General features: G+C 43.0%; 1 protein-coding gene across 1 annotated transcript; it reads left to right on the top strand.

Moving 5' to 3' along the window:
• The first annotated feature begins 241 nt into the window (after window positions 1-241).
• Window positions 242-24,300, top strand: itga10 (integrin, alpha 10). Its single transcript, XM_029452043.1, has 30 exons — window positions 242-293; window positions 7,693-7,804; window positions 7,893-8,002; window positions 8,086-8,174; window positions 9,577-9,691; window positions 9,791-9,918; window positions 10,511-10,659; window positions 14,527-14,677; window positions 16,700-16,865; window positions 18,188-18,261; window positions 18,347-18,491; window positions 19,347-19,495; window positions 19,651-19,794; window positions 19,957-20,163; window positions 20,257-20,387; window positions 20,549-20,715; window positions 20,858-21,000; window positions 21,089-21,199; window positions 21,829-21,914; window positions 22,029-22,170; window positions 22,295-22,387; window positions 22,507-22,583; window positions 22,726-22,815; window positions 22,907-22,991; window positions 23,097-23,210; window positions 23,285-23,392; window positions 23,481-23,594; window positions 23,686-23,781; window positions 23,862-23,975; window positions 24,067-24,300. Exons 1-30 carry the CDS (start codon window positions 242-244, stop codon window positions 24,118-24,120), a joined length of 3,516 nt encoding a protein of 1,171 aa, XP_029307903.1. The 3' UTR covers window positions 24,121-24,300.
• Window positions 24,301-24,308: the final 8 nt, after the last annotated feature.

Genomic DNA, 24,308 nt, shown 5'->3' on the forward strand with positions numbered 1-24,308 from the left:
AGACTGCTTTTTTAAACGAGCCCGCTCACGCACTGCAGACATGCCACTGCACCACCGTTTGACCGGATTTTACGCATCTCTTGGGGAAAGAGAGAGTTGAAAAAGCGCGTGTGTGTTTATGTGTTTCTGTGGTGTACGCTGATGCATCACATTTTCAACAGCTCAGTGGAGACCACTTTTATAAACAGAGAAAAAAAGGACACAAATCTAGAAGAGGCTCTGCTTTCATTTGGATTCATAAATGGAGTTGCATAAATACCTGTTGTGCCTGGAGTTCATCCTTCTTCTTAAAGGTAAGAATCACTTTATAATCATTTGTTACAGATATATTTTGGTTTACATGTCAACTTCAAATGTAGTTTTTACACAGATGAAACTGCTTAAGGAGTCTGAACATGAGGGGGGAATCACTGCTCTTAAAGTTAACTCGTGAACTTTGGAGAACTAAAGTCAACCTCTTGTCCATGATTGATGCCTATTCACTTCCCAGTTGATCTCCTGTCCTCCAGCACTGTCTCTCTGGGTGTTATGGTCATTAACCTCTACAACCTTTGCACTTTAACAGACAACATATGTGAATGAGTGTGTCACACGTGCCTCCCTGAGTCCCAAAGAGCTTTCCTATGTGACAGTAAGCGACTGGCCATAAAGACATTCCGAACATGATTGTGTGCAGGAGAGCAGGAAAGCAGGCAAATTTAAACATATGGCCACCCTCCATTTGCCAAACGGATCAAAGCCATAGGAAGTTGTCCATGAGTCCATGAGTCCATGAGTTCAAAGTCTGATCTTGAATAAATCTATCAGTTATGGCAGAAGCCTACTGAGGATGTATTTTATTCTCTCTGGAGGAGCAATCAGAGATATTTTCATGTATACTCTACCAAAGGTTACTGGTTCATGTCCTCTTACTGCTGACACCTTCTGACCCTGGCAGCTGTGTAACTCGACCCCACAGGTCATATCAGCCATAGCCATCGCTTTGACTTGATGTCTAAAGTTCCCCTAATAAGGCGTCTATGCCATGCGCATTTTCTCAAGCATTAACATCAGCTCCCCTCCTGTACTCATGTTCATTGTGGCAGAGCAGCCTCGCACACCTCATTGGGCCATTCCTGCTCCCCAGCAAGAAAAAGACCATTGTTGTCTATCATAAATACAGCAAGTGTTTATGCAGCTGATAAGCAGCGGTTTAACTGCTGCATTATAGCATGCAGCCGTGAAGCAAAATGAGATCAATAGGCAAAGATATTATGTTGCGCAAGGCATGATAAGTTTGTACCTCCTCTGAATCACACACACATACACAGTCGCTGAAGTTAATGTGTAGATTGAGATATTGGCATTTGAGCCGCATTTAGACTAAATAATGATTATTCACCCAGCCAGTTTTCATGCTATGCAAAATGCTTCCCATCCAGAAGCTGAGGAATGAGCAAGACACACACACACACACACACACACACACACACACACACACACGCACACGCACACGCACACGCACACACACGCACACACACGCACACGCACACACACACACACCAGCAGCCAAATGTTGCCTGAGGTTAGGTTTTATACATTGCCCTCTATTATCAGTAGAGGGCAATTGTTCCCCGTTCTTACTGTGCAACCTATGATTTAATTTGTTCTGTAGCTTATGTGACCTTAGTGTAAGTGTTCTTGCATGTGTGTGAGTTTGCTAGTGTGTGCATGTGTCATACAGGAGCATGTAGGTGAGTAAGTAAGTGTGTAATGTTAATGGTTTCAGCAGAGCTCCCCTGATGTGGACACCAGGCATCCCATGCCTGTTACACTCTGTTAGGCTTTACTGAGATGTCGAACACAGGTGTGTGTGTGCGTGTGTGTTTGACTCCAGGCATTCGTAAACTTGAACTATTATTCTTCCAGCTATCTTTTTGTAGCCATAATTTGCTCACTTTCATTCCAACGCCCCCTCTTCTTCCACCCCCATTCCCCACGAGAGGGTGACAGAGATGAGAACAGAACACGATTGAGATAATGGAGAGACAATCTGTGAAAGAGGGTGAGAAGAGGTGAGGGAGGGGGATGCATGGGAGACATTATAAATCGGTTAAAATAAAGATGATAGAAACAGACATCTCTACTGCAGGACATTTCATAGAGGTGCTATAAATCAGGGATGTAAATTAAAGAGACATAAACAGACAATGAGCAAGGGAAACTTAAAGGGGACATAATATGAATGGGAATCTGGAGTCCCTACCAACACACAATCTGTGAAATAAGACAACACAGTCAGTTTTGATGTGGGCTGTCCAGGTAAGAAAACATGGGATTCAACAAGCCGTTCAGATTTGGCTCCTCTTCCTACGTCACATGCAGATTCATAGGAATATACCGCCCCCCCCATCTGAGTATCACCGCCAACAGCTTGAGAACTACCTTTGCAAAGTTGCGGCTTATTTTCTTTCCTGCAAGCTAATTAAACTGGGCTTTTTCGGGTAGCATTGTCGGTTGCTGTTTGTAAACACACAGCATTCAAAGTTCAACAAGTTCGAGAGAGATACAGTAGCTGCGGTAGAGGATCGGTCAAAATTAGGATGGGGCCGCTCACAAAATTAGATTGGCCCAGTCTGACGTTTGCGGCTGCAAGGGCCAGGATGACCCATGCCACGCCTGAGGTCCATACGGTAACTACTGACATCAGAAATTGCAAAATAAAAACTCAATGACCACCATCCTTTCCTGTCGGATTTTGAATGAATGCAGTCGAAGCGCAGGTTTTATCCTGCTGTGGCCTTTCTGCTCTGTGTGCAGGTGTGTGCATGGCTCCGGCTCGCTTGGTCAAACTGACACATCAATAGCAGCACACAGCCTACACTCTGCACACAGCAGAAGAGAGAGACGGATATGGGAAACACTAAAGCACCAAAACACACGGTGATGGAACAACCTGTTCTCCGCCACTTTGCGCTGAAGGCTGCCTGTGCCTCTGTTTCAGATGTAATACAGGCAGAAGGCTGCAGTGTTTCTGCAGATATAGACGACACCACATACTTCTAGTAATTCATAAGTAATAATTGAGAAGGATCATTTTTGTATGAGACTATACATTGTTTTTAAAGAAAACCTTTAAAGAGACAGACGCTAAAACAGAGGGTGTAAATATATATACAGTGGGTTCAGAAAGTATTCAGACCCCTTCAATCTTTTCACATTTTGGTTACAGCGTGATGCTAAAATTGTTTAAATTCATTTTTTCCCTCATCAATCTACACTCTATTCCCCATAATGACAAAGCGATAACAGAATTTTAGAATTTTTTTGCAAATAACAAGTATTAGTATTCAGACCCTCTGCAGTGACTGCTTGTAATTAAGCTCGGGAGCATTCAATTTCTGTTCCTACACCTTGTTTGGAGTCCACCTGTGGTAAATTAAATTGATTGGACATGATTTGGAAAGACACACGCCTATCTATATAAGGTCCAAACCATGAAGTCAAAGGAATTGCCTGTGGAGCTCAGAGACAGGATTGTGTCGGGGCACAGGGCTGCAAAAATTAAAGGTTCCCAAGAACACAGTGGCCTCCATCATTCTTACATGGAAGACGTTTGGAACAACTAAGGCTCTTCCTAACAATTAAAATGACGTACATCAATGTCTGTGTAAACTCCTATAAGTGCTGGCATGTCTCTATAGTACCCAACATTTTGTCAAGTTCAGTTTCTGTGCACACAATTATATACTGTACATTTACAATCACAGCCATGCACATCCAGCAGGAGTTGCGCCCAGAGCCGAACGTGTGGTTGAGAGAATCTGGACCCAGTTCGGTTTGATAAATGTTTGCCGCCAGTTGTCATGGCGATGGGTGGTCAGACCGGCTGTGGTACTGTGTCATATATAAACCCCAATGAAAAAAGAAACCATAGAAGGGAGGACAGGACAGGGAAAACAGGGAACGATGGTACAGTTTTGTGGGTTGGGAAGGGAGAGGGGGCCTTGTGGTAGAGTTACTATGTGTGTGTGTGTGTGTTTGTGTGTGTGTGTGTGTGTGTGTGTGTGTGTGTGTGTGTGTGTGTGTGTGTGTGTGTGTGTGTGTGTGTTACAAGAGGGGGTAAAAGAAATGAGCAATTTATGGTTTATGAGAGAATGAGTGAAATAGGAGAATGACAGAGAAAATCAGTAGCAGAGGTTGTTATCGGAGGCCCGGTTTGTTGTGGAAAGCAATTTAGAATCGGAGAGGGTGGGTGAAGTTGCCACAAGAAAAGACAGAAATATTTTACTACACTGTGCATAAGAGGGGTGGTGGGAGAGAAAGGGAGCGAGCACAGTGTTGCAACAAGGCTGGATTGAAAGATTTTTATTCCTTCTGGCCATGAAAGCAGAAGATTTAGTATTAAGGAATGACTGTGTCCTTGCCTACGCATGTTCCCATAGGTGAAGTGTATTAAACATCTGTGTAGAATCAGATAGTTGAATCTCATCAACGTCACTGGAAGTTTGGACACTGAAATATCGTCAGCAATATTTAGTATCTCTCAATACATAGTATGTCAAACATAGTATGACAAAAACATCATGTCTTACTGCATCCAGTCGCATTTTGCAGTATGGAAGCCAGCGTGCTTTTCTGACTATTCTGACCCACAATCCTTTGCACAGGGGATACATCTGCAAGAGCGTCAAAGTTCAAGGTGCAATGCTATGACGAAGTAGTATGTGTCAATTGTATGCATACTGCATACAACAGTACGTACTTTGTAAGGGCAGCTGCAGTACATAATGAAAGTAAACAGAAAACGTATGTGATTTGGTGAGTCAACAGCTGCTCTGTAAAGGCTCCACTTAAGCGCAGAGGTGCTTTGAGTTAAATGCTAATGTCGGCATGCAAACATTCTCACAGTGAAAAGTGCTAACAGGCAGGTTTAATGTTTACCATGTTCCCCATCTTAGTTAAGCCCACTAACGTAGCATTAAAGTACAGCTCAGGGTGATGGGATTGCTGGTGTTAGTTCATAAACTAAGTTAATAGACGTAATTCAAATGTTGACCTGATCATGGCAAATGAAATGTTAACATATCCTCAAAGTTATTGCAATTCATCCTTTGGTGAACATGAATGTCTATTCCACATTTCATGGCAATTCATCCAATAGTTGTTGAGACATTTAATCAAAACCACAAAAGTGAATCTCATCGTGACAAACGGCTCATCATTTGGGGAACAAAGAAGTCTGTAGACAATTTTATTGGAGGATAGATCGGCAGAACATCATTGCCATCCCGAGAGCCATGCTGCTAACATGAATATAAAACCCCACATATTTGTAGATATAGACAGCAGTATGTGAGAAAGGCAGAAGCAGAGATGGAAGAGAAACATTGAACATATCTAGTTTCCCTCTCAAAACCAAGTGGAATCCCTCTCTGATTGGACTGGCCGAGGTGACTGTCTGTGTGTGTGTCAGTGTGTATTTGTGGGGAAGTATCTGTATACAAGTGTGTGTGAGTAGCTGGTGTATAATCACTGCAGCAGTGTTCTGGTCTTGTTCCCCATCTGTGCTTCTCTTCTCCAGTGGAATCACAGAGTTATGTACAGTAGGAGAGTTACTGTAGATGCCCTGGATTCTGCTAAATTACACGTCAATTTAAATTTACTTCGAAATCCCCTTCAACGAAACACATCCAACACACCCTGCTTTCAAAGGCTACAAATAACATACAGTAGATGCACAAGTGGGACAAGTTAAATACCAACTGTCAAGAGTAGCATAGTGTTTCTGAGACTAAACTGAAAGTACTACACAACGATGCTCTTTCATTTATTTGAAATTGTGTTTCTGAAGGAAACAGCAAGGAGAGTTTATTTCCTGTCAGCTACTGACAACATTAGCCAACACTTTTTGTTAGCTTGCTAAAGGCCCTGTCACACATCTCCGTATGGCAGAAACGTATGCTGGCGTATATGAACATTTGTCAGAGTCCAAATACGTCCAACTTTTCATCGGATCGTATCGGAAAAGTGAACATATACAGATACGCATGTCTAACCTATTGATAGCGGCATCACTTACTAATGCAAAATGTATCAGACGAATGCCCAACGAATGCATAACATATACAAAAATATGGCGTATACAAAATATCAGCAACACGCTGGTGTACGTAGATATAAGGTATAAGTAGTGTTCGTTAAGAGCAGGCGGTGTTACGCTGGGGTGCGTTGTTGAACGCTGATGTTTTGAGCATGTTCACTTACCCTTAATTTATATCAACCTATTGCCGATATTTCGTATGCGCCGGCATACGTTTCTGTCATACGGATATGTGTGACAGGGTCTTAACACGCTAAACTAAGATGGTATACATTATAAATCTAATAATGAATTATAAACCTGCTAAAGAATCAGCATGTTTGTATAGTCATTGTGAGCATGCTAGTATGCTAATGTCAGCATTCAGATCACCACTGTGTCTAAGTACAACCTCACAGATCCGCGAACATGACTGTACTCAGTCTAGTTGTCCATTAAAGTCAATATTTTATGTGGTAAAAAGTTCCAGTTGGAACAAGTTGCTTAATTTTATACCTAAATGTTCACAACTCAGTGAACTGACTACCATCTTGTTGCGCTCTGTCTTCTCTGTGTCTCCCTCACCTCTCTCTCTGTCGTTGTATGAAGGGCAGGCTTGTGTGTCACAACAGGGGGCTTACTATACTCCATAGTTTTTCTAACCCACACCCTTCCCTACCTTGCCTCTTCTCTCCCCTCTCCCTCTCCCTCTTTCCCCTCAGACTGAACTCCCTTTTTCCTCAGAGATTGCCTTTGGTCACTCTGTTTATCCATCTTTTTCAGCCCCCCCTTCTTCCTCCCTCGAAACCCCTCTCCCAAGGCCAAGAGGGAAAATAATACTCTGCGCTGTGTTTGTGTGCACACAGTGTCCAGCTTCATGTTCTACACGTTTTTTAACTTTAAAGGCTAATTAATATTGTTCGGTCAACTCTTATTCTTAACACCTTAAAGCAAAACTTCAACATATTGGGAAGTTCGCTTATTCAGTTCCTTACTGGGAGTTAAATGAGAAGATTGATGCTACTCTCATGTTTCTATAATAAATATAAAGTTACTTAAAATGTGTCTGTCACATAACCCCCTGTGAAATGGCAATTTGTCGTTTTTAAACTAATGAGATATACCGTAACGTGTTAAGTGATACCTTTGGACAAAGCAAGGCTAGCTGTTTCCGGTCTTTATGGTAAGCTCAGATAGCTGCAGGCTGTAGCTTCTTATTAATCACTGAACAAGACATTTTTAGGCGAACAAAACTTTACAATAAACTTTCATGAACTGAAAACACGAGAGCACCCAAACCGGACAGGGTGCCGACCTGTCAATCACAAGGTAGCACAAGGCACTTCCTTATTGGCTTCACCTTTCAAACCCGGAGGTTACCAAATGATTTACGCTGAGTGAAATATTCAAACCCAAGAATTCCGCCTGACATATTTGGCGTCTTTAGATACATTGGGATCTTTACTAGAAATGAAGTTTGTGGGACTTAACAAAGTGTTGCTGCACAGCATGAGTTAATGATGACTGACCTACCTGCCTGTGATGTTTAAGAGTTTAAAGGAATGCCAATTCAAAAATACTTGTTGTCTTTATGTCATCTGAGTAGTAATCTTTTCTGTTATGTCTTTCAGGGTTGTGTCAGTGTTTCAACATAGATGTAAAGAATCCGCGCATATTCACCGGTCCAGAGGACGCTCTGTTTGGCTTCTCTGTTTTACAACATGAAGCAGACGGAGAGAAATCGTAAGTTTGTGTTTGTGTGAATGAAGAAAAAAGCAACAAATAATCAAACGTTAAACGTTCAATGGCTCACTGTGATATTATGTTGAAGGATGCTCGTCGGCGCTCCCTGGGACGGGCCGCCCAACAACAGGAAAGGAGATGTTTACAAATGCGTAGTGGGAGAGGAGAGGAACTCAAACTGCAGCAAAGTCAATCTAGGTGAGAAAAACAAACATCCTTAACAATTCATCTCTCTGTGATATGTGTCCCAGATGCTACAGTAAACTGTCTCTCTATCTCAGGTGAGACTGCTCTCCATAACGTTTCTAAAAACCTGAAGAATTCACACCTGGGAATGACGCTCACTCCAGTCTCACCTGATGGCTTTCTGGTATGTGGTTTCAACACTGAGAAACAAGACTTTTTATTTTTGCTATGTGACATTTGGGCCATGTGTGTGAGCCTGAAGGGCTGTGGTGAGACCAGGTTATGTTTGTTTGACAGAATTTTAATGAATCATCTCGGTTTGTGTGTTGTTCTCCAGTCAAAGTCGAATCTCAGAGCAGGTCAAGCGCAAGTCCTCATTTTCTGAGTCTAAAAGTCTTTAACTTGGATACACACATCTCGCTGTTGCTTTCCAATTCCTCCAGTTTTGAGGCTTCTGGCTCGCAAAGGAACACACTTCTGACTGGGCCAGCAAGCAGAAGTGTGTGTTATGTGCACGTTTGCATTATAGTTAATGTGACTATGTTCGTGTGTGTGTGCGTGTGTGTGCTCGTGTGTTTTGGTGTCTGTTTTTACTGCTGCTCTGGGTGTGGAGTCGCGTACAGTTCACGGACGCCATCCAGTTTAGCCCACTTTATGTGTGTGTGTGTGTGTGTGTGTGTGTGTGTGTGTGTGTGTGTGTGTGTGTGTGTGTGTGTGTGTGTGTGTGTGTGTGTGTTTATCTTAACCCCAGTGGTCAGGTCTATAACAGGATCGGAATGCGTCTCCGGCCCTTTGTTAATGACAGACCTACCAAAAGCCATAGCACCTCTCTCGCTTTCCTCCGTCCTCTCCCTCCTTTTTTTCTCTCATCCCTCTCTCCATCCCTTCTCCTCTGCCTGTCTGTGTGCCTGAGGAGAAACCCGTCTATAATGACAGGGCGAGCAAAACCAGGATGCTTCTCTTTCTCTCATTCTCCCCCCATTTCACCCGACGTTCGGCTGCTCTCTTTTGTCTTTTCGCTGTTTGCATGAGTTTCTCTTTTATCTTCTCTTTCCATACTTCCCCCCTTATTGCTCCCACTTGGTATGAAAGCCAAATAAACGGTATGCTTTGAAGACAGAAATATTTTTTATACGATGCCTCCCCACCCCACATTCACCCCTCTTTTATTTAGCACAATCAGATTTAAATTGCTCTACTGGTCTGGTGTTCCAGCTCTGTTAAACCACTCATGACAACAGTGACTGCCAGCGCGTCAACAACAGTTTCTCTCTCTCTGCCTCTCCCTCATTTCTCTGTCCCAAAAACCATACTATTGTAGTTTTTCCATGACTTATTCCCTCTTATGACTCGTTTTCTTTTTGTCCCCCATTCGACTAAATTCAAAGTGTTTACTTTGTCACCTAACCACATTTGTCTACGTGTTTAAACCCTTTGTTAACGACTAAAAAACCAGCTACACATCTTGTGAGCAGAACACAATCACTTAAAATATAAACCTCAAATTGACTTTAGACGCTCCTGAAATTGCATCACCTGTAAGACAGATTCTGATGTCTTTGTTTGCGTCTGTGTGTGTCTGGCAGGCATGTGCCCCTCTGTGGTCTCAGGAGTGTGGTACGTCTATGTTCAGCACTGGCATCTGTGCCTCTGTCAGCGATGACCTAGAACCAAGAGAGACCATCGCTCCAACAGCGCAAAGTAACCACACATTTGCACACACACACACACACATTTAGGCAGAGAAATGGGCCTGATTTAGCCAACCAAATGTTTTTTTTAAACTCCCACATGTGGCAGGGTGCTCCACATACATGGACATTGTGATCGTGCTTGATGGCTCCAACAGTATCTACCCCTGGTACGAGGTCCAAAACTTCCTCAGCAACATCCTCAGCAAGTTCCACATCAGCTTGGACCAGATGCAGGTAAAAAGTGAATGTCAATGTGTATTTGCACTGCCTATAAATATTATTTACATTAGTAATGGAAACTTGTGGGTTTGAATTTGAGTGAGTCTCCCATATAAGTCTCTGGAACCCCTTAGCTGTTGCCCAGAAGAGTAAGACAATCTAGTCCCTTGAGTGAAAACATGCACAGAGTGACAGATATAAAGAACCAGTTTGGCAAATATGACCAGAATGAATTGCTTTAGTAATGTAAAGGGACATGAGCAGAACGAGCTTGAGGTTGAGGAGGAATGGAAGTCGAAGGGGGGGGATCTGGGGACGTTATTCTGAGCTGAACAACAAGAGGAGTGAGAGAGGGGTTTGGGTTTTGAAAAGGGGGGGTAAGGGGTAGCAGGCAATGTGAGGTGAAGAGGAAATACCTCTGGTTTTTGAATGAATTCAAAAATTCCCCCAGTGCACTGTTTGTGTAAGAACAGGATTGGTACTTAAAGAGATAGTTCACCCCAGAAACAAGAGTCTCAGATGTTGCTTTCCACAACTATGTGCCAGCAAAACCATGAACATGTGGCATTGTTGAAATACTTCTGTGTTTGCTTGTGTCCACATTTAGGTTGGTATACTGCAGTATGGCGAGGTAGCAGTCCACGAGTGGTCTCTGAAGGACTACCAGACCACACAGGAGGTGGTGGAGGCCGCCAAGAACATCAGCAGACAGGAGGGACGAGAGACGCGCACTGCATACGCTATCCACACAGCCTGGTAGGCCCGTCAATCACTGATACTTCACTCTTACTGGCTGATGTTCTTTGTCCCAAAACATACTGTAGATTTGGCCGGCTAACTGGAAACTGTCTGGCTGTTTAGATTTTGGTATACCATTCTGAGTTTAAAAAAAAAATCTAAATATATCAGTGTGTAATTTGTAGTTATAATGAAATTGTGGTCTATTTTCTTCTAGTTTGTAATATACTTATGATCCCATCAGGCTGCTTTTGATTAACGGCTTACCATGACACCAGACAAAGGATCAGCATTGTGACATGGGGTATTTAAAGTGAACATATTATGAAAAACTCATTTTTTCAGTGCTCGTGCACATACATTTTGGTATCTGGACAGCCTACCAACCCACAAACTGTGAAATAAGACAGCCAATTAGAGAAGACTGGGTCATTTCGGGAGGGGGGCTTAGGGAAGTCGCTAAAACGGAGCGTTTCAGACAGTGGTTGAATATAGGAATATTCAGACATGAGAAAAGAAGAGTTTGTGGAACATTAAAGCATGTCAACATGTTCTAGTAGAAACCCAAAATACAAATATGAACCTGAAATGAGATTACTATGTCTCTTTTAAAGTCACTCCAATCAATATTTAGATTTTAACAATGGATCAAATAACTTTTCGTAATGTGAAAGGAGTTTGCTCAAAGTGACAAACCCACACTGAACTCAATCCAGCGATTTAGCGTTTTCTTTCAGCTCATTGTTTTGGCTGCAACTTTACTGTTTTGGTTCACGCTCACTACTCATCGAACACGTTCACACACAAAGCAGAAAAATCTCTGACAAATACTCTGTTGAGGGTATTTAAACTGGTCACCCGAGTCTAAAGAAACATCTCTATAGGTTGAGGGTCAGTGGCTAAGTGAAAACCTCTATGTCTTAAAATATCTCTTTCTTTTCAAAATAAAATTCCTGCTTTATTAAAGTCATACCCACATGGAGCACCACACCCAGACCTGATGTGTGGCCACGGCTTTTTTTTTCGGATGTGTGTGTCTTGGAGAGGTGTTCTACTTACATTCACGCACGCACGCACTCAGGTAATTGGAGAGTTCCTGTTTTCTGGTACATTTAAAGGTAAAAGTTGGAAAGTTTAGGAGGAACATTTAGAAGCTAGTTGAAAAGCAGTGACTGGAAAATTAAGCCTGTAAAATGGTGTAAATGTGGCATTAAATCACCAGTGACAGGAAATCCAGACACTAATACAACACTCTCTATCTGCTCTTTATCTTTCAATGTACTACCTTTCCCACCCTGACAGATGACAAAAAAAGAAAAATAGAACTTGTTACTCAGAAGCCATTTTTTAAATCGCTATAATTTAAGTTTTCTCGTGTGTGTGTGTGTGTGTGTGTGTGTGTGTGTGTGTCAGGGTAGAGCAATCAAGCCAGAGTCAAATAATTTTAAATTTTAAAATAATTTTAAAATAATATCAATATATAACAACTTATGTTTTGACTTGCACAAACATACAGACTCCTGCTCACACACGCACATACAGATGGACAGATAGCAGCGCTGGCACCAGGCAGGAAAGTGACGGGGTAGAAAAACAGCGAGATTAGCTGAGCTGGACTAGACGGCTGCTGGCTCAGCACGGCTGCAGGTGTGGCACAGCCTGACCCAGCCTGGTCAGCCAAGTAGTGCTCCGACAGCTGTACAAACACACACGCACACGCACACGCACACACACTTAGGCCTACTGTACAGTACACGCATACACAGATGAACAACTCCAACACACATTAAGGGCTCACACCATAATACACTCAAATTCACATACACACATCAACTGTAAATCTCTTCACTGCATGTTTGACCTTTGACCTTTATCCTAACCTTGTTTTTATTATAAACTTAACCCTAAACCCGAGCACTTAGCTAACATAGCCCTTAAATATATCTCCCTGGAGGCACTTGATGATACACACTCACACAGAGCTGTAGACATAAGCCTCGAGACTTGGACTCAAGTCAGACTTCAGTTACCTAACACTAACTGCTCAGGGCCAAGGAATAGTCCATCTCCTAACCCCCTGTAATACTAAAAAACAGATATAACATGTTAATTAGTGAGCTTTTAAGGGGATTTTGTTACTTCTGTAAAGCTAGGCTAGCTGTGTCCCCTGTGTCCAGTCTTTATGGTAAGCTAAGCTAATGACTGCTAGTTGTAGCTTCATATTTTCTCATACAGGCTTGAGAGTGCGATCGATATTCTCATCTAAATAATGGCAAGAAAGCAAAATACTAATCATTTCAAAGGACTTGGTCTCAGCTTTAAAAAGAAAACACTGAGCAAATAAGCTCCCAATATGTAAATGTGTGTAGGGAGAAACAAGTAAGTTGCTTTGAGCCTGCTCACAGTGTGATGTTGACATGTAAAAGACAGTAATGGAGCGCACAGAGGACTGTTTGAATGCAAAGAAGATGACAGACTGATTCATCAAACAGCCCTCTACAATTGGATTAGCCACTGATTTTTATATCGCTCCACCCGTCTGAGACGCTACTGCTCACCCACACACACACAAAAGTACACACACAAACCACTGCGCCGTGTCATTACCACACGACTGTGACTCTATAAAATGGCTTGTAAATACAACCAGGCGTCCCAATTAGCTCCACTCACTTTCTCTCCTCTTTCATCTCCTCACGTCTTTCATCCTAATTTTTTCTTTTTAACTGTTCATGTCTGTCTCGTCTCGTCATTTCTCTCGCTTTCCTCCCCCCTTTTGTAACTCTCATCTTTTTTTCCCTGTATACATCACTCATTCTTAATACCACATCAGAGCAGGATTTTTCCATTATCAGTTGTAATATTTGGCTTCATTTTAGTGTCTTTTATTCTTTTAATTTGGATTCCCTAAAATCCTCTCCCTTCCTTTTCGAGCATTTCTTTCCTATCTTTTCAGACTCATGGTTTACCTGCTGGCTTCTTTTGTTTCTCATTTATCCAGTCTTTTACTCGTCATTTTGTTCCTCTCTGTTATTTTTCGTTCACTCCTCTCTTCTGTTTTCTCTTTTTCTCTCCTTCTCGTCACCCTATGTAATTTGCAGACTGCATAGGGGAAACGGTTGTTTTTAACTCTGAATTTCTTGCGGCTGACCACGATGTTATATTTAGACAAGGGCTGGAGTTAGGACTGAAAATGACTGAGTTCACTCGTAGTGACTGCTCTCCCTAGTTCAGTGTGTGTGTGTGTGTGTGTGTGGTGTGTGTGTGTGTGTGTGTGTGTGTGTGTGTGTGTGTGTGTGTGTGTTGGTCTGAGGCTTACCAACCCTATTCAACACTTGAATCAGGTCCCACTGAGAACAGGTTTCCTGCAGACAAACAGGGTGCGGCTTGTGTCTGTTCGTGTGTTTGTCATTTAGGTTTCCTCTGTATCATGGCACAACCGGATGGGAATGCACAGATGCGGTCGTTGTGTGCAATGAGACATGCACGCTGCATGCGATGACCAGTTCAAGTCAACTGGCAGCTAATGTGTGTGTGCCAATTATGTTGTGGGAAAGTCCAGTTGTGATTTAGACCATTTATATATCTTACTCTCTGTGAAGGAACTTAAATCCAACTTTATTGTTTTACTGGCCATGTATTTTCTTAGAGAAGCACTTGAAATTGGAATTGTATATTATCTTATAGGGGAAGTTTATTTGTGATTTTAGAAGAGTGACTGATACTCCCTCGTATCCTCCCTCTCCCACAGGCTCTTTCACTCCTTGCACTTTCCTTCTCCTCCTTTCTTGCGTTCTCTGTCTTGATTCAAGATCATTCAGCTGGATGTTTTAGCAAACTAGCACGATATTCTTTATCTCAGTCTGTCCCTTTCTTTCTTTGTAGCACAGAGGCGTTCAGTGCTGAGCGTGGAGCAAGGGACGGCGCCAGCAAGGTGATGATTGTAGTGACAGATGGAGAGTCACACGACGGGGAGGAGCTACAAGACGCTCTGGAAGAATGCATCAACAGAAACATCACCAGATACGCCATCGCTGTGAGTACATCTCATCAAGTCTGATGGGTCATTCTGCTAACCTAAAACAATCCGTTTTAGTTTCTTGTGATGCTCAAAATGTTGATTCAGGAGCTTTCTACAGTGATAAGAGTGAAACTATTGTGGGAAACACACAAACTACCCTACATTATCAGTGTGGTGTGTGGAGCATCCCTGACATTCCTCACACATTGTGTGAAAGTGAAATGGTGACCATATACAGCCTCAAGCAACCACACAATACCACCACCACTCCCCCCAAAATAACATCTCTATATTACCAAATGAACCACTTCTACTAAAATAGCCGGGTGGGAACAAAAAGTCTTCCTTTCCAGCCCCACCCGACCCCTTCAACACGCCGAGTGGTGGCATGGTCTTTGTGTCAGAGGGGCAGACAGACTCTGGAGGCAGGGCTGGCTGCAGACCCCTCCCTTACCCACAAGAAATGCTGGGGAACCTCCAGACTCCACTGGGACCACAGAAGAGGAGAATATAAAGCATGAGGAGTGCCACTATAGAAATATGTGCAGACGATGAAGATCACATACCAGTATACCTAAATAAAATAATTTTAAGCCTTGCGAAAAAGTTAAGGGATCCCGAGGGGGACATAAATGTGTGTGCCAATTTTCATGGCAATCCATCCACCAGTTGTTAGGACATTTCACTAAATTACAAAATGTCAATCTCATGGTGGCGTTAGAGGAAAGGTCAGGGGATGACCAAAGTCATTGGGATTCATCGTCTGTGGAACACGATATTGTAAAAGTTCTGCAGTAAGAGTAAAAAGAATTCTGCAAAACAACGTCTCTTCGAAGTACAACAGAGTAATAGAGTAAATGTAACATGTTACTACTCACCACTGCATGTGCACAACATAATGCTCGGTCAGCAAAAGTTTAATTTGAGAGAAGGAAGCAGCCAGGGACAGAGAGTCAAGGTATGGGCAGAGCAGCCTTCAATGCAAAAAGAAACAAACAACACTGGATGAAGAAAACAAGAGAGAACGAGGTGGGTGTTGTGGTCGAGTGTTTTCCCAAAAAAGTCAAAGTGATGACAGGAAAGTACTACTTGTAACAGCGGCCATGTTTTGATGTTGCTCTCTGTGCTGCTGCCTGTGTGTGTAGGCTGTGTGCGTGAGAAGTGAAAATGGCTCACATGGGAGGACAGAGCTTTTAAAACAAGAGACTGCAGACTGTGTTTTATACATCAGTGCAGGTCAGGGGCTGGAAGTGTGTGTTTGTGGGAGCAGTTTATGCAGGGCCATGTATGCATGTACACATGTACACTTGTATATTCAAATTACGTTGTATTTCCAAGTCCCTTAAATCTGGAAATGTGCTTTATATCTTTTCTTTCCTGTCTTTATTCTTGTCTTTCTTTGTTCTTGACTATGTAAAAGCCAGCAGTAGTTGGCAGCCTGAGTGGAATTTAAAAGATCTTAATGTACATATTTATATGTAGGCTCTCTTCACGTTACACACTACACCCCTTCTCCGTCCCGTACCCTTTGAAAACAGAGGATTTCCTTAGTTAGCTTGGCAGCTGGAGTCACAGGGGGAGATTCCTGGGTTAAGTTTCTTTAATGGAATTTTCTCATTTGTACTTCAGGCGTTTCGCCAGAGGCCACTACAGTATATCTTCTGCATCAGTCATCTCTTCACCTCGCAGCGAGGCCTGCACTCCTCATTTACAAATCTCTGGTGGATACCGTTCTTGTGTTTTCCAGTTGTCTTTAGGTATTGCTTAATTATCAGTAGATATTTACAGTTAAATCTTGCATTCTTGGTTACTTTAGAGAACATATCTTCCTTCGGACTTCTATATCTCTCTCTCTCTTCTCTGTCCCTCAGAAACATGGGGAAGTGATTGCTCTGTTACGTGCCAAAGTGTCTGTGCATGTGCTCAGTTGCTTTCACCCCCTTTCTCTCTTGTGTTATCTGCTTATTCATTTACTGTATTTTCTCTTTTTTAAATATTTTTCCTATCTCTCTCTCTTTCTCTCACACTGGACTCCAGGTTCTGGGTCATTACATCCGCCGGCAGCAGGACCCCGAGACGTTCATTAAAGAGATCAAGTCTATCGCCAGCGACCCCGAAGAGAAATACTTTTTCAATGTGACAGATGAAGCCGCACTCAATGACATCGTAGATGCCCTGGGAGATCGCATCTTCACGCTGGAAGGTTAGTGATACTAGAGGAGGAGGCTGCGGATGAAGAAAGAAAAAAAAGAAGCAATGTTGCAGTTCTTTAAGTCAGTCATTTATCAGTCGGTTCATTTAAAATAATCCAGTTTTAAAAAGGTTTTATATATAGTTGTGTCACATGACGGCATGTACTGTACCAGCTGCTGGGTCAGTTATTTGTTATTTATGCTGAATGACAGCAAATAAACCATCACATTTTCTATTCTGAATTATTTCTAATTCTTGAATATATAAACAGTATTTTGTCACTTTACAGCAGGGGTGTCAAACTCATTTTAGTTCAGGGGCCACATGCAGCACAATTTAATCTCAAGTGGGCCGGACCAGTAACATCATATCATAATAACATATAAATAATGACAACTCCAAATGTTTCCCTTCGTTTTAGTGCAAGAAAGTACATTCTGAAAATGTTCAAATTTAATGAACTATCTTTCTACAAAACATTATGAACAACCTGAAAATTATTTTTTAAAAAGGCTGCAATTTCAACAATAGTATTAGTTTATCATTTACACATGTGCATTATAACTTACAGATCACAGTGTATCTACAAAGGCACAACACATTTAGTCACAGGTATCTGGAACAGTAAACTCATTTTTACACTTTGCAAAGTCATCCCGCGGGCCGGATTGAACCCTCTGGCCGGGCCGGTTTTGGCCCGCGGGCCACATGTTTAACACCCATGCTTTACAGGATCATCTGATGCCCTTTTTTAAAGTTTAAGATGTACAACACCAATACTATATTGAAGTTATTCTATTAAACTCCTTGCTAACAAAGTGACACTTTCAGATTAATCAACATACTTTGAACAATAAATTAGATTGATTAGTCACCCAATATAAAATAACAAATATGAGGATACAAAGAATGAAAGCGTCTGGGAAAGAAGAGGAAGAATGAAATACAAGAACATGAGACAGAAGTGGAGAATATTGTACAGGGTTGAAGAGAGTCAGGGAGGATTAGGTGAGAGTGAGAAAATACACAGTAGACCTGCAGAGAAAGCAAGAAAAGGAAAAGACGGCAGAGGGAGTGTTCAGCTATAGCAATAGTAGCGAGAACATGAGAGGTAGGCTGATGAAAAGCTAAAAGGTTTAGGGAAATCAGAGAGGAAGGGACAGAAGGAGAGGAAAGGGTGAGGCATGTCTGCCACCTACAGTCCTCAGGGTGGGTGAGGGTGCTAATGATGTCATCTAGATCAGATCCTGAGAGGGAGAGGAAGGAAGGGAGAGATGTGTAAAGAAGTGTCACAACGAAGAATACTGACCTGCTGTCTCTGTCCACTTGCAGGCACTCTGGGCTACAATGAGAGCTCGTTCCACATGGAGATGTCTCAGATTGGCTTCTCCACACACACACTGGATGTAAGTCCAGGAGCCATTTTTATCTATGCGTGAGGCAGGCACATGTGTTTTGTTTGTCTCATCCATACCCTCCTCCATTCTTCAGGATGGCATACTGTTTGGGATGGTGGGCGCCTACGACTGGGATGGTGGAGTGTTGAAGGAAGGGACCAACGGACGCATCATACCGCCCAGAGAGGCTTTTGAAAGCGAGTTTCCACTGGAGCTTAAAAATCATGCTGCTTATTTAGGTACCCGCATATCACACCACTGAACGTGACGCTAAGAGGATCACACTTGTGCATTACTATCACAGATTATTGTGTGGTTTACCTTGGACTGATTCTTCCAGGGCGGTGCATTCATGTGTTGCTGGAAAGCCCAGACATTAGAAACTTAGAGCTGGCTGCAGGGCCGAATCACCCCTCAAGTGGCCCAAAATCCCCCCCCCCCCCCCCCCCCCAACCTACAAGTTAGTTAGTTTGGTTCAAATTTGATTAGGACTGCAGTGATTATACACGCAAACAATTTATCTGCAGATTATTTTCTCAATTAAAAAAGGTGGTTACAATTTCCTAAATCCCAAGGTGACGTCTCCAGTTTGCCTGTTTTGCCTTACAAGCGGTACAAACCCCGCTTAACACTTACAAAATAATTGCCAAACAGTGAACACAGGTCCTGTTGGGGTCCCGAGTGGCAGTGGGACAGTTACCTGCTTTGTCCTGTTGATAATCCAGTTTTGGCTGGCGACCTAACAGAAACCTCTTTCAATGTAATAACCTCTAAAATTCATAGGATCCTTTCTAAAACATCCTTGTTTGCTTATTGTTTATCTTAACATAACTTGTGAATGAACTCTTGTTCAGCAGCCAACTCTCAAGTCACACGTCAGAGCTCTTTCCACACAAAAACACAGCGCCCTCAGAGAAGGCTGAAGTCAGACCACGCTTTCAACTGCATGAACATGTAACATGATTCAAACATTACTAAACTTAGATTTTCAGAGACTAAATGTCCAACACCACCAGTACAACTCTTTAACTCTTCACTGAAGACCATAGGTTAGGTTGCAGTGTTATATGATATGTATTTATCCGTGTCCCCAGGTTACACAGTATCATCTGTGATAGTTGGTGACTGGAAGAGGCTGTATGTAGCTGGAGCTCCTCGATTCAAACACAAAGGCAAAGTCATCCTGTTTGAACTCAGCAATGAGGGCGATGTCAACATTGCACAGGCCCTTAATGGAGAACAGGTAAAGCTCTCTTCATGAGTCTCTACTCTCCCTTCAGTCACTTTATGTTTATTTGTTATGGTAGAAAAAAAAAAGCAGGAATCCCATTTGGCAGTTATTAAAGTAAGGACTCCACCTAGTGGCTGTAAACTGGAAAAGCATGTTTCTGTCTGTAGATTGGATCCTACTATGGCAGCGAGGTGTGTGGGCTGGATATCGACCAGGACGGCATCACTGATGTCCTTCTGGTTGCTGCTCCAATGTACCTCGGCTCAGGAAACAAGGAGACTGGTAGAGTCTACATCTACACCCTCAGTGGGGTAAGACGGCGGTGATCATTCTTCTCCTTATGGATTATTATATGAAAACACAACATTTATCAAACTCGTATTAGGTTTCCATAATTACTTTCTCAAAAGACTGACAATAATATAAATTCTTTGTATCCTGTTACTTCCAACCTCCTCTTTCTTTTCTCCCAGGAGGAGGTGTTTGTATCTAATGGTACTCTGATGTCAGAGGAAAAGTCCCAGGATGCCAGGTTTGGTTACGCACTGGCAGCCGCACCAGACCTCAACCACGACGGCTTCACTGACCTGCTGGTGGGAGCCCCGCTGGAGGATGAGCACAGAGGGGCCATCTATCTCTACCACGGAGATGGTATTTACATCGATCACAATTACAAGCAGGTACTTGTCTTTTCCCTACAATTGAATTTTTACATGTGTATTTCAGAATTCAGACAAACTGATTTTTTGTTTCTTCCTCTCCTATTCTCTCAGCGTATTTCAGGGTCATCGATTTCTCCCAAAATGCAGTATTTTGGCCGCAGTGTGAGTGCTCGGTTGGATTTGGATGGAGATGGGCTAATAGACTTGGCAGTGGGAGCACAGGGCAGCGCAGTAATGCTCAGGTGGGTAGAGGCAGAGTTGGGAAGGGCGGGGCATTGCCAGAACACAATTATTTTAATAGCTAGTACTGGGAGACAATGAATTTAAATAATTTCTATGTATTTGTGGTGTCACATGGCTAAAATGTAAATCCTGTCATCTTCCCCGTCCCTCCCGTCCCCAGCTCTCGAAGTATAGTGCAGATCAATGTGAGTCTGTCCTTCGAGCCGCACTCCATTAACGTCATTCAAAAGACCTGCCAGAGGGGAAGCAGAGAGTCGGCCTGTCTCAATGCCACTGCCTGCTTCACAACTGTCTCCCGCTCCCCTGGAACGCACAGCAACAGCTTCGGTAAACCACATTATTTCGTACCCTCTCTAATCCTTATAACGATGACTGGAAGTGTTGTGAATTGGCCAGACGCTCATAATAATTACAAAGGGGATTTTTCCAACGCTCACCATCTGTCCCAATTACCTGCTCTCTCCCTCAGATCTGTGGGTGTCAGCGATGCTGGATGACAGGAAGTTGTCTGCAAGGGCGTTGTTTGACGACAGCTCCCACAGACAGACCCAGCTGGCAGTCCGAGTTCACACAGGACAAACTCTCTGCTACAAACTGCCCTTCCATGTCTATGTGAGCATTAATACATAAATCCAGCACAATATTGACATTGAAATGATTTGGTGACTTTATTTCATCACTAACTGTGTCTGTGTTGTAGGACACGGCAGATTACATCCGTCCAATAAGCTTCTCGCTGCGGTTTAAGATCAACGACACAGAGAGTGGTCCAGTGTTGGATGAGGGCTGGCCAACAACTGTCAAGAAATCTGTGAGTGGTTATCTGTGTTTTTCTTTTTACTGCATCACATTTCCTCCCCCTGTTCTTAAATAAAACAAACCTGACATGAGAATAATACACATATCCCAGCATGGTGTAAATAATCCAGCGCCTTTTAAATAATGGACATTTCTTTCTGTTCTCGCTTCGTCTCCCTCCCCCTACGCCCCACACACAAATGAGTGTAATGTATTGGCCAAATAAAGAGTTTAAGATTAATTTGACAACAATATTGCTCATTTCTTTCAAATGTTATATAGATACCGCAATAATAACAATAATATCGGGATTTCTTTTTGCCCACGATAAAAAAAAGCATTGGAAACTTTTTGGAAAAGGGCACGCACTTAACATACTTAGCAGGGGATGGGATTAACCATCTGTCAATCAACAACAATCACAGGCACACTCTCCGTGACGTCAAACACACCTGAACCGCCCGTAGCTGCCAGTAGCTCCTCATAGGACTCCGATTGGTCCGATGCATTGTGTTTCAGACACAAACGCATTACTTTAAGCCCGACCAGATGGATTTCCGCAGGATCACGATCTGATATCGCGAGAATCCTGCTGGAAGGTAACCATCAAACATGCTGTGCTCTGCACTTGTACCTCTCCAGATCCAGTTCTTTAAAGACTGCGGTGAGGATGACGTGTGTACAACAGACCTGGTGCTGCAGGCTCATATGGACGTCTCTGGGACGAGGTACAGATTTGAGAAATTCCTCTCATTTTCTTTTCTTTCCTCATCAGTTTGACATGATCTGACATCTCCTCAGTTGTTAGGTTTCAGTGAGTTTTCATTGCATTTCCTCCACAGGCAGAAGCCTTATGTGATTCGCAGCCCTCGTAGGCGTCTGGCGGTGGAGGTGCAGCTTCAGAACAGACTGGAAAACGCCTACAACACCAGCCTGACGCTGCATTATTCACGCAACCTGCACTTCTCCAGCCTCAGCATTAGGGTAAACCACACACATATACTGCAAACACATGCAGACCCACAGGTTACTCACCATGCACATTTACACAGATATACACCAACAAACTGACACTATTTGTTTCTCGCTTTCTTTTCTTTTTCTGTAGGAGGTTGCCCACTTTAAGATTGAGTGTACAGCACTTGGTGCCAACAGCCACTCGTGTAATGTCAGCTATCCAGTGTTTCGCTCCCAGTCAAAAGTATGTTCATGCCGAGGAAATGGCTCCGTCGCTCTCTCGACTCAGCCCACTCATACTTCACTTTCTCCAGGTGAAATGTGTCACTTCAGCAGGCCGTTCTCTTTGTTGTTTGTTTGCAGGTTAACTTCATGTTGGAGTTTGAGTTCAGCTGCACATCTCTGCACAGTCGAGTGCAGATGAAGCTTCATGCTGCCAGGTAGCTCACTAAAGAAACAGTTTCTGCATTCTCCACATACACACACAGTTCACAAATACTGAAAACCTCAATAAACATGAGGTTTTTAATATCAAATTAATTATTCCATTTGATTTTATGCAACCCTCCGTTTCTTTTACAGTGACAGTGTGGAGAGAGAGGTCACTTTGGGGGACAACAGTGTTCAGCTGCAGAGCTTTGTTCAATATGAACCAGACTTGTTTGTTAGCAGGTACGAATGTTCAACAATTAAAAAAGATGTATTAGGAACTTTAAATAGTTTTTGTATTTATGTTTTTCCCCGTTCCCGTTTTACTGTACAGTGACTCTAATTTGAACCGATATGAGGTCCACCCCACTCGTACAGTGTCGGAGGCAATTGGACCCGAGTTCTACACACACCTCAGGGTAAAGCTCACATGCTCATAACATAGTTATTAGAAATCTTTAGTCATAAATCACTCTTGAATACTAGAGGAGGCAAATTAAAGCATTTGCCGTTTGTGTTTTTAGCTGCAGAACCTCGGCTGTTACTCTGTGAGTAATCTGGAGCTGAGGCTGCATCTGCCCTCTGTAGCGGCAGGAGACACAGTCTTCATGACAGTCACTGATGTATTTTCATACAACGTGAGTACTGCTTCCGTGTGAGTGTTTGTATCTCCCTTTTAGATCATATCTGACAAATGTAAATTGCCCCGTAGGCCACAGGGGTGAACTGCAGCGTTCTGAGTGATCTGGCACAGCTAAAGGCCAGACAGAGAGATGTACGCTCCCTTCATCCCGAAGACATGATGCAGAATGACATACTGGTGAGGCCCCTGGTAGCACAGCAGCTACTGAACACAGTGCAGCATCAGAATACATGTTCACATGCATGTTTATATCCACGTGTTTTAGAACTGCAGCAGGTCATGGTGCACTGAGATTGTGTGTGAAGTCCAGCAGCTTCTCAGCGGGCAGGCCGCCGTCATTCGCGTCAGCCGCAGAGTTCATGATGACTTTTTCAGAAAAGTGAGTTGCACAACGGAACGCAGATGCTCATTTCAGCCGAATTCTTTCTGTGCCCTAACATTTCTCATCACCTCTCTGTCTGTTTTTAAAGGCCAAATATAAGTCAGTGAGGATAATAGGTGCTTATCACCTCACGGCTCAGGAAACTAACCTCATCACTCTGGGCACAGGAACAGTCTGGAGGGAGGTAAGAAGACTGTAGTGGGATTTTGAGACACAGATTGTTATTGGCATTTACTTTCGCTAATCTCTCCTATTTTTCTTTAGACTGTACTGGAGGTGCTAAAGGGCCGATCTATTCCCATCTCGCTGTGGATTCTGATTGGTAGCATCATTGGAGGTTTGCTGCTACTGGCCCTGATCATTTTCTTACTATGGAAGGTATTTTCATCATACATTTTAACTTAACGTTTCTACAGGAAAATGAACGTGTTGTGGACAGAATATCAATCTCTATCTCACTTCCTTCCAGCTGGGATTCTTCACACGCAAACAGAGAGGAGAGGATGAGAACCACGAGGACTGAGCTCAACTTTTGATGCCATGACAAGTCATTTGCTATGACGACCACATGAGCTGAGTCCACGTCTTAGCAGGCACAGAGACAGTTTAGGACTCGATACACACAACAGGGACCTCCAGGACCAAAGAGAGCATCACGAGGGTGCAACAGAAATGCACTACCCACTATTTCCAGGGTCGGGAGCACTTATG

This window comes from Cottoperca gobio, chromosome 16 (assembly GCF_900634415.1).
Source record: "Cottoperca gobio chromosome 16, fCotGob3.1, whole genome shotgun sequence".
Taxonomy (NCBI): Eukaryota; Metazoa; Chordata; class Actinopteri; order Perciformes; family Bovichtidae; genus Cottoperca; species Cottoperca gobio.

Excerpts from the sequence above, each read along its gene's own strand:
- itga10 (XM_029452043.1), top strand. The coding sequence starts at position 242 with ATGGAGTTGCATAAATACCTGTTGTGCCTGGAGTTCATCCTTCTTCTT. Across the intron at positions 294-7,692 it reads GTTCATCCTTCTTCTTAAAG|GGTTGTGTCAGTGTTTCAAC; the intron begins GTAAGAATCACT and ends TATGTCTTTCAG. Across the intron at positions 18,262-18,346 it reads TCTCCACACACACACTGGAT|GATGGCATACTGTTTGGGAT; the intron begins GTAAGTCCAGGA and ends TCCATTCTTCAG.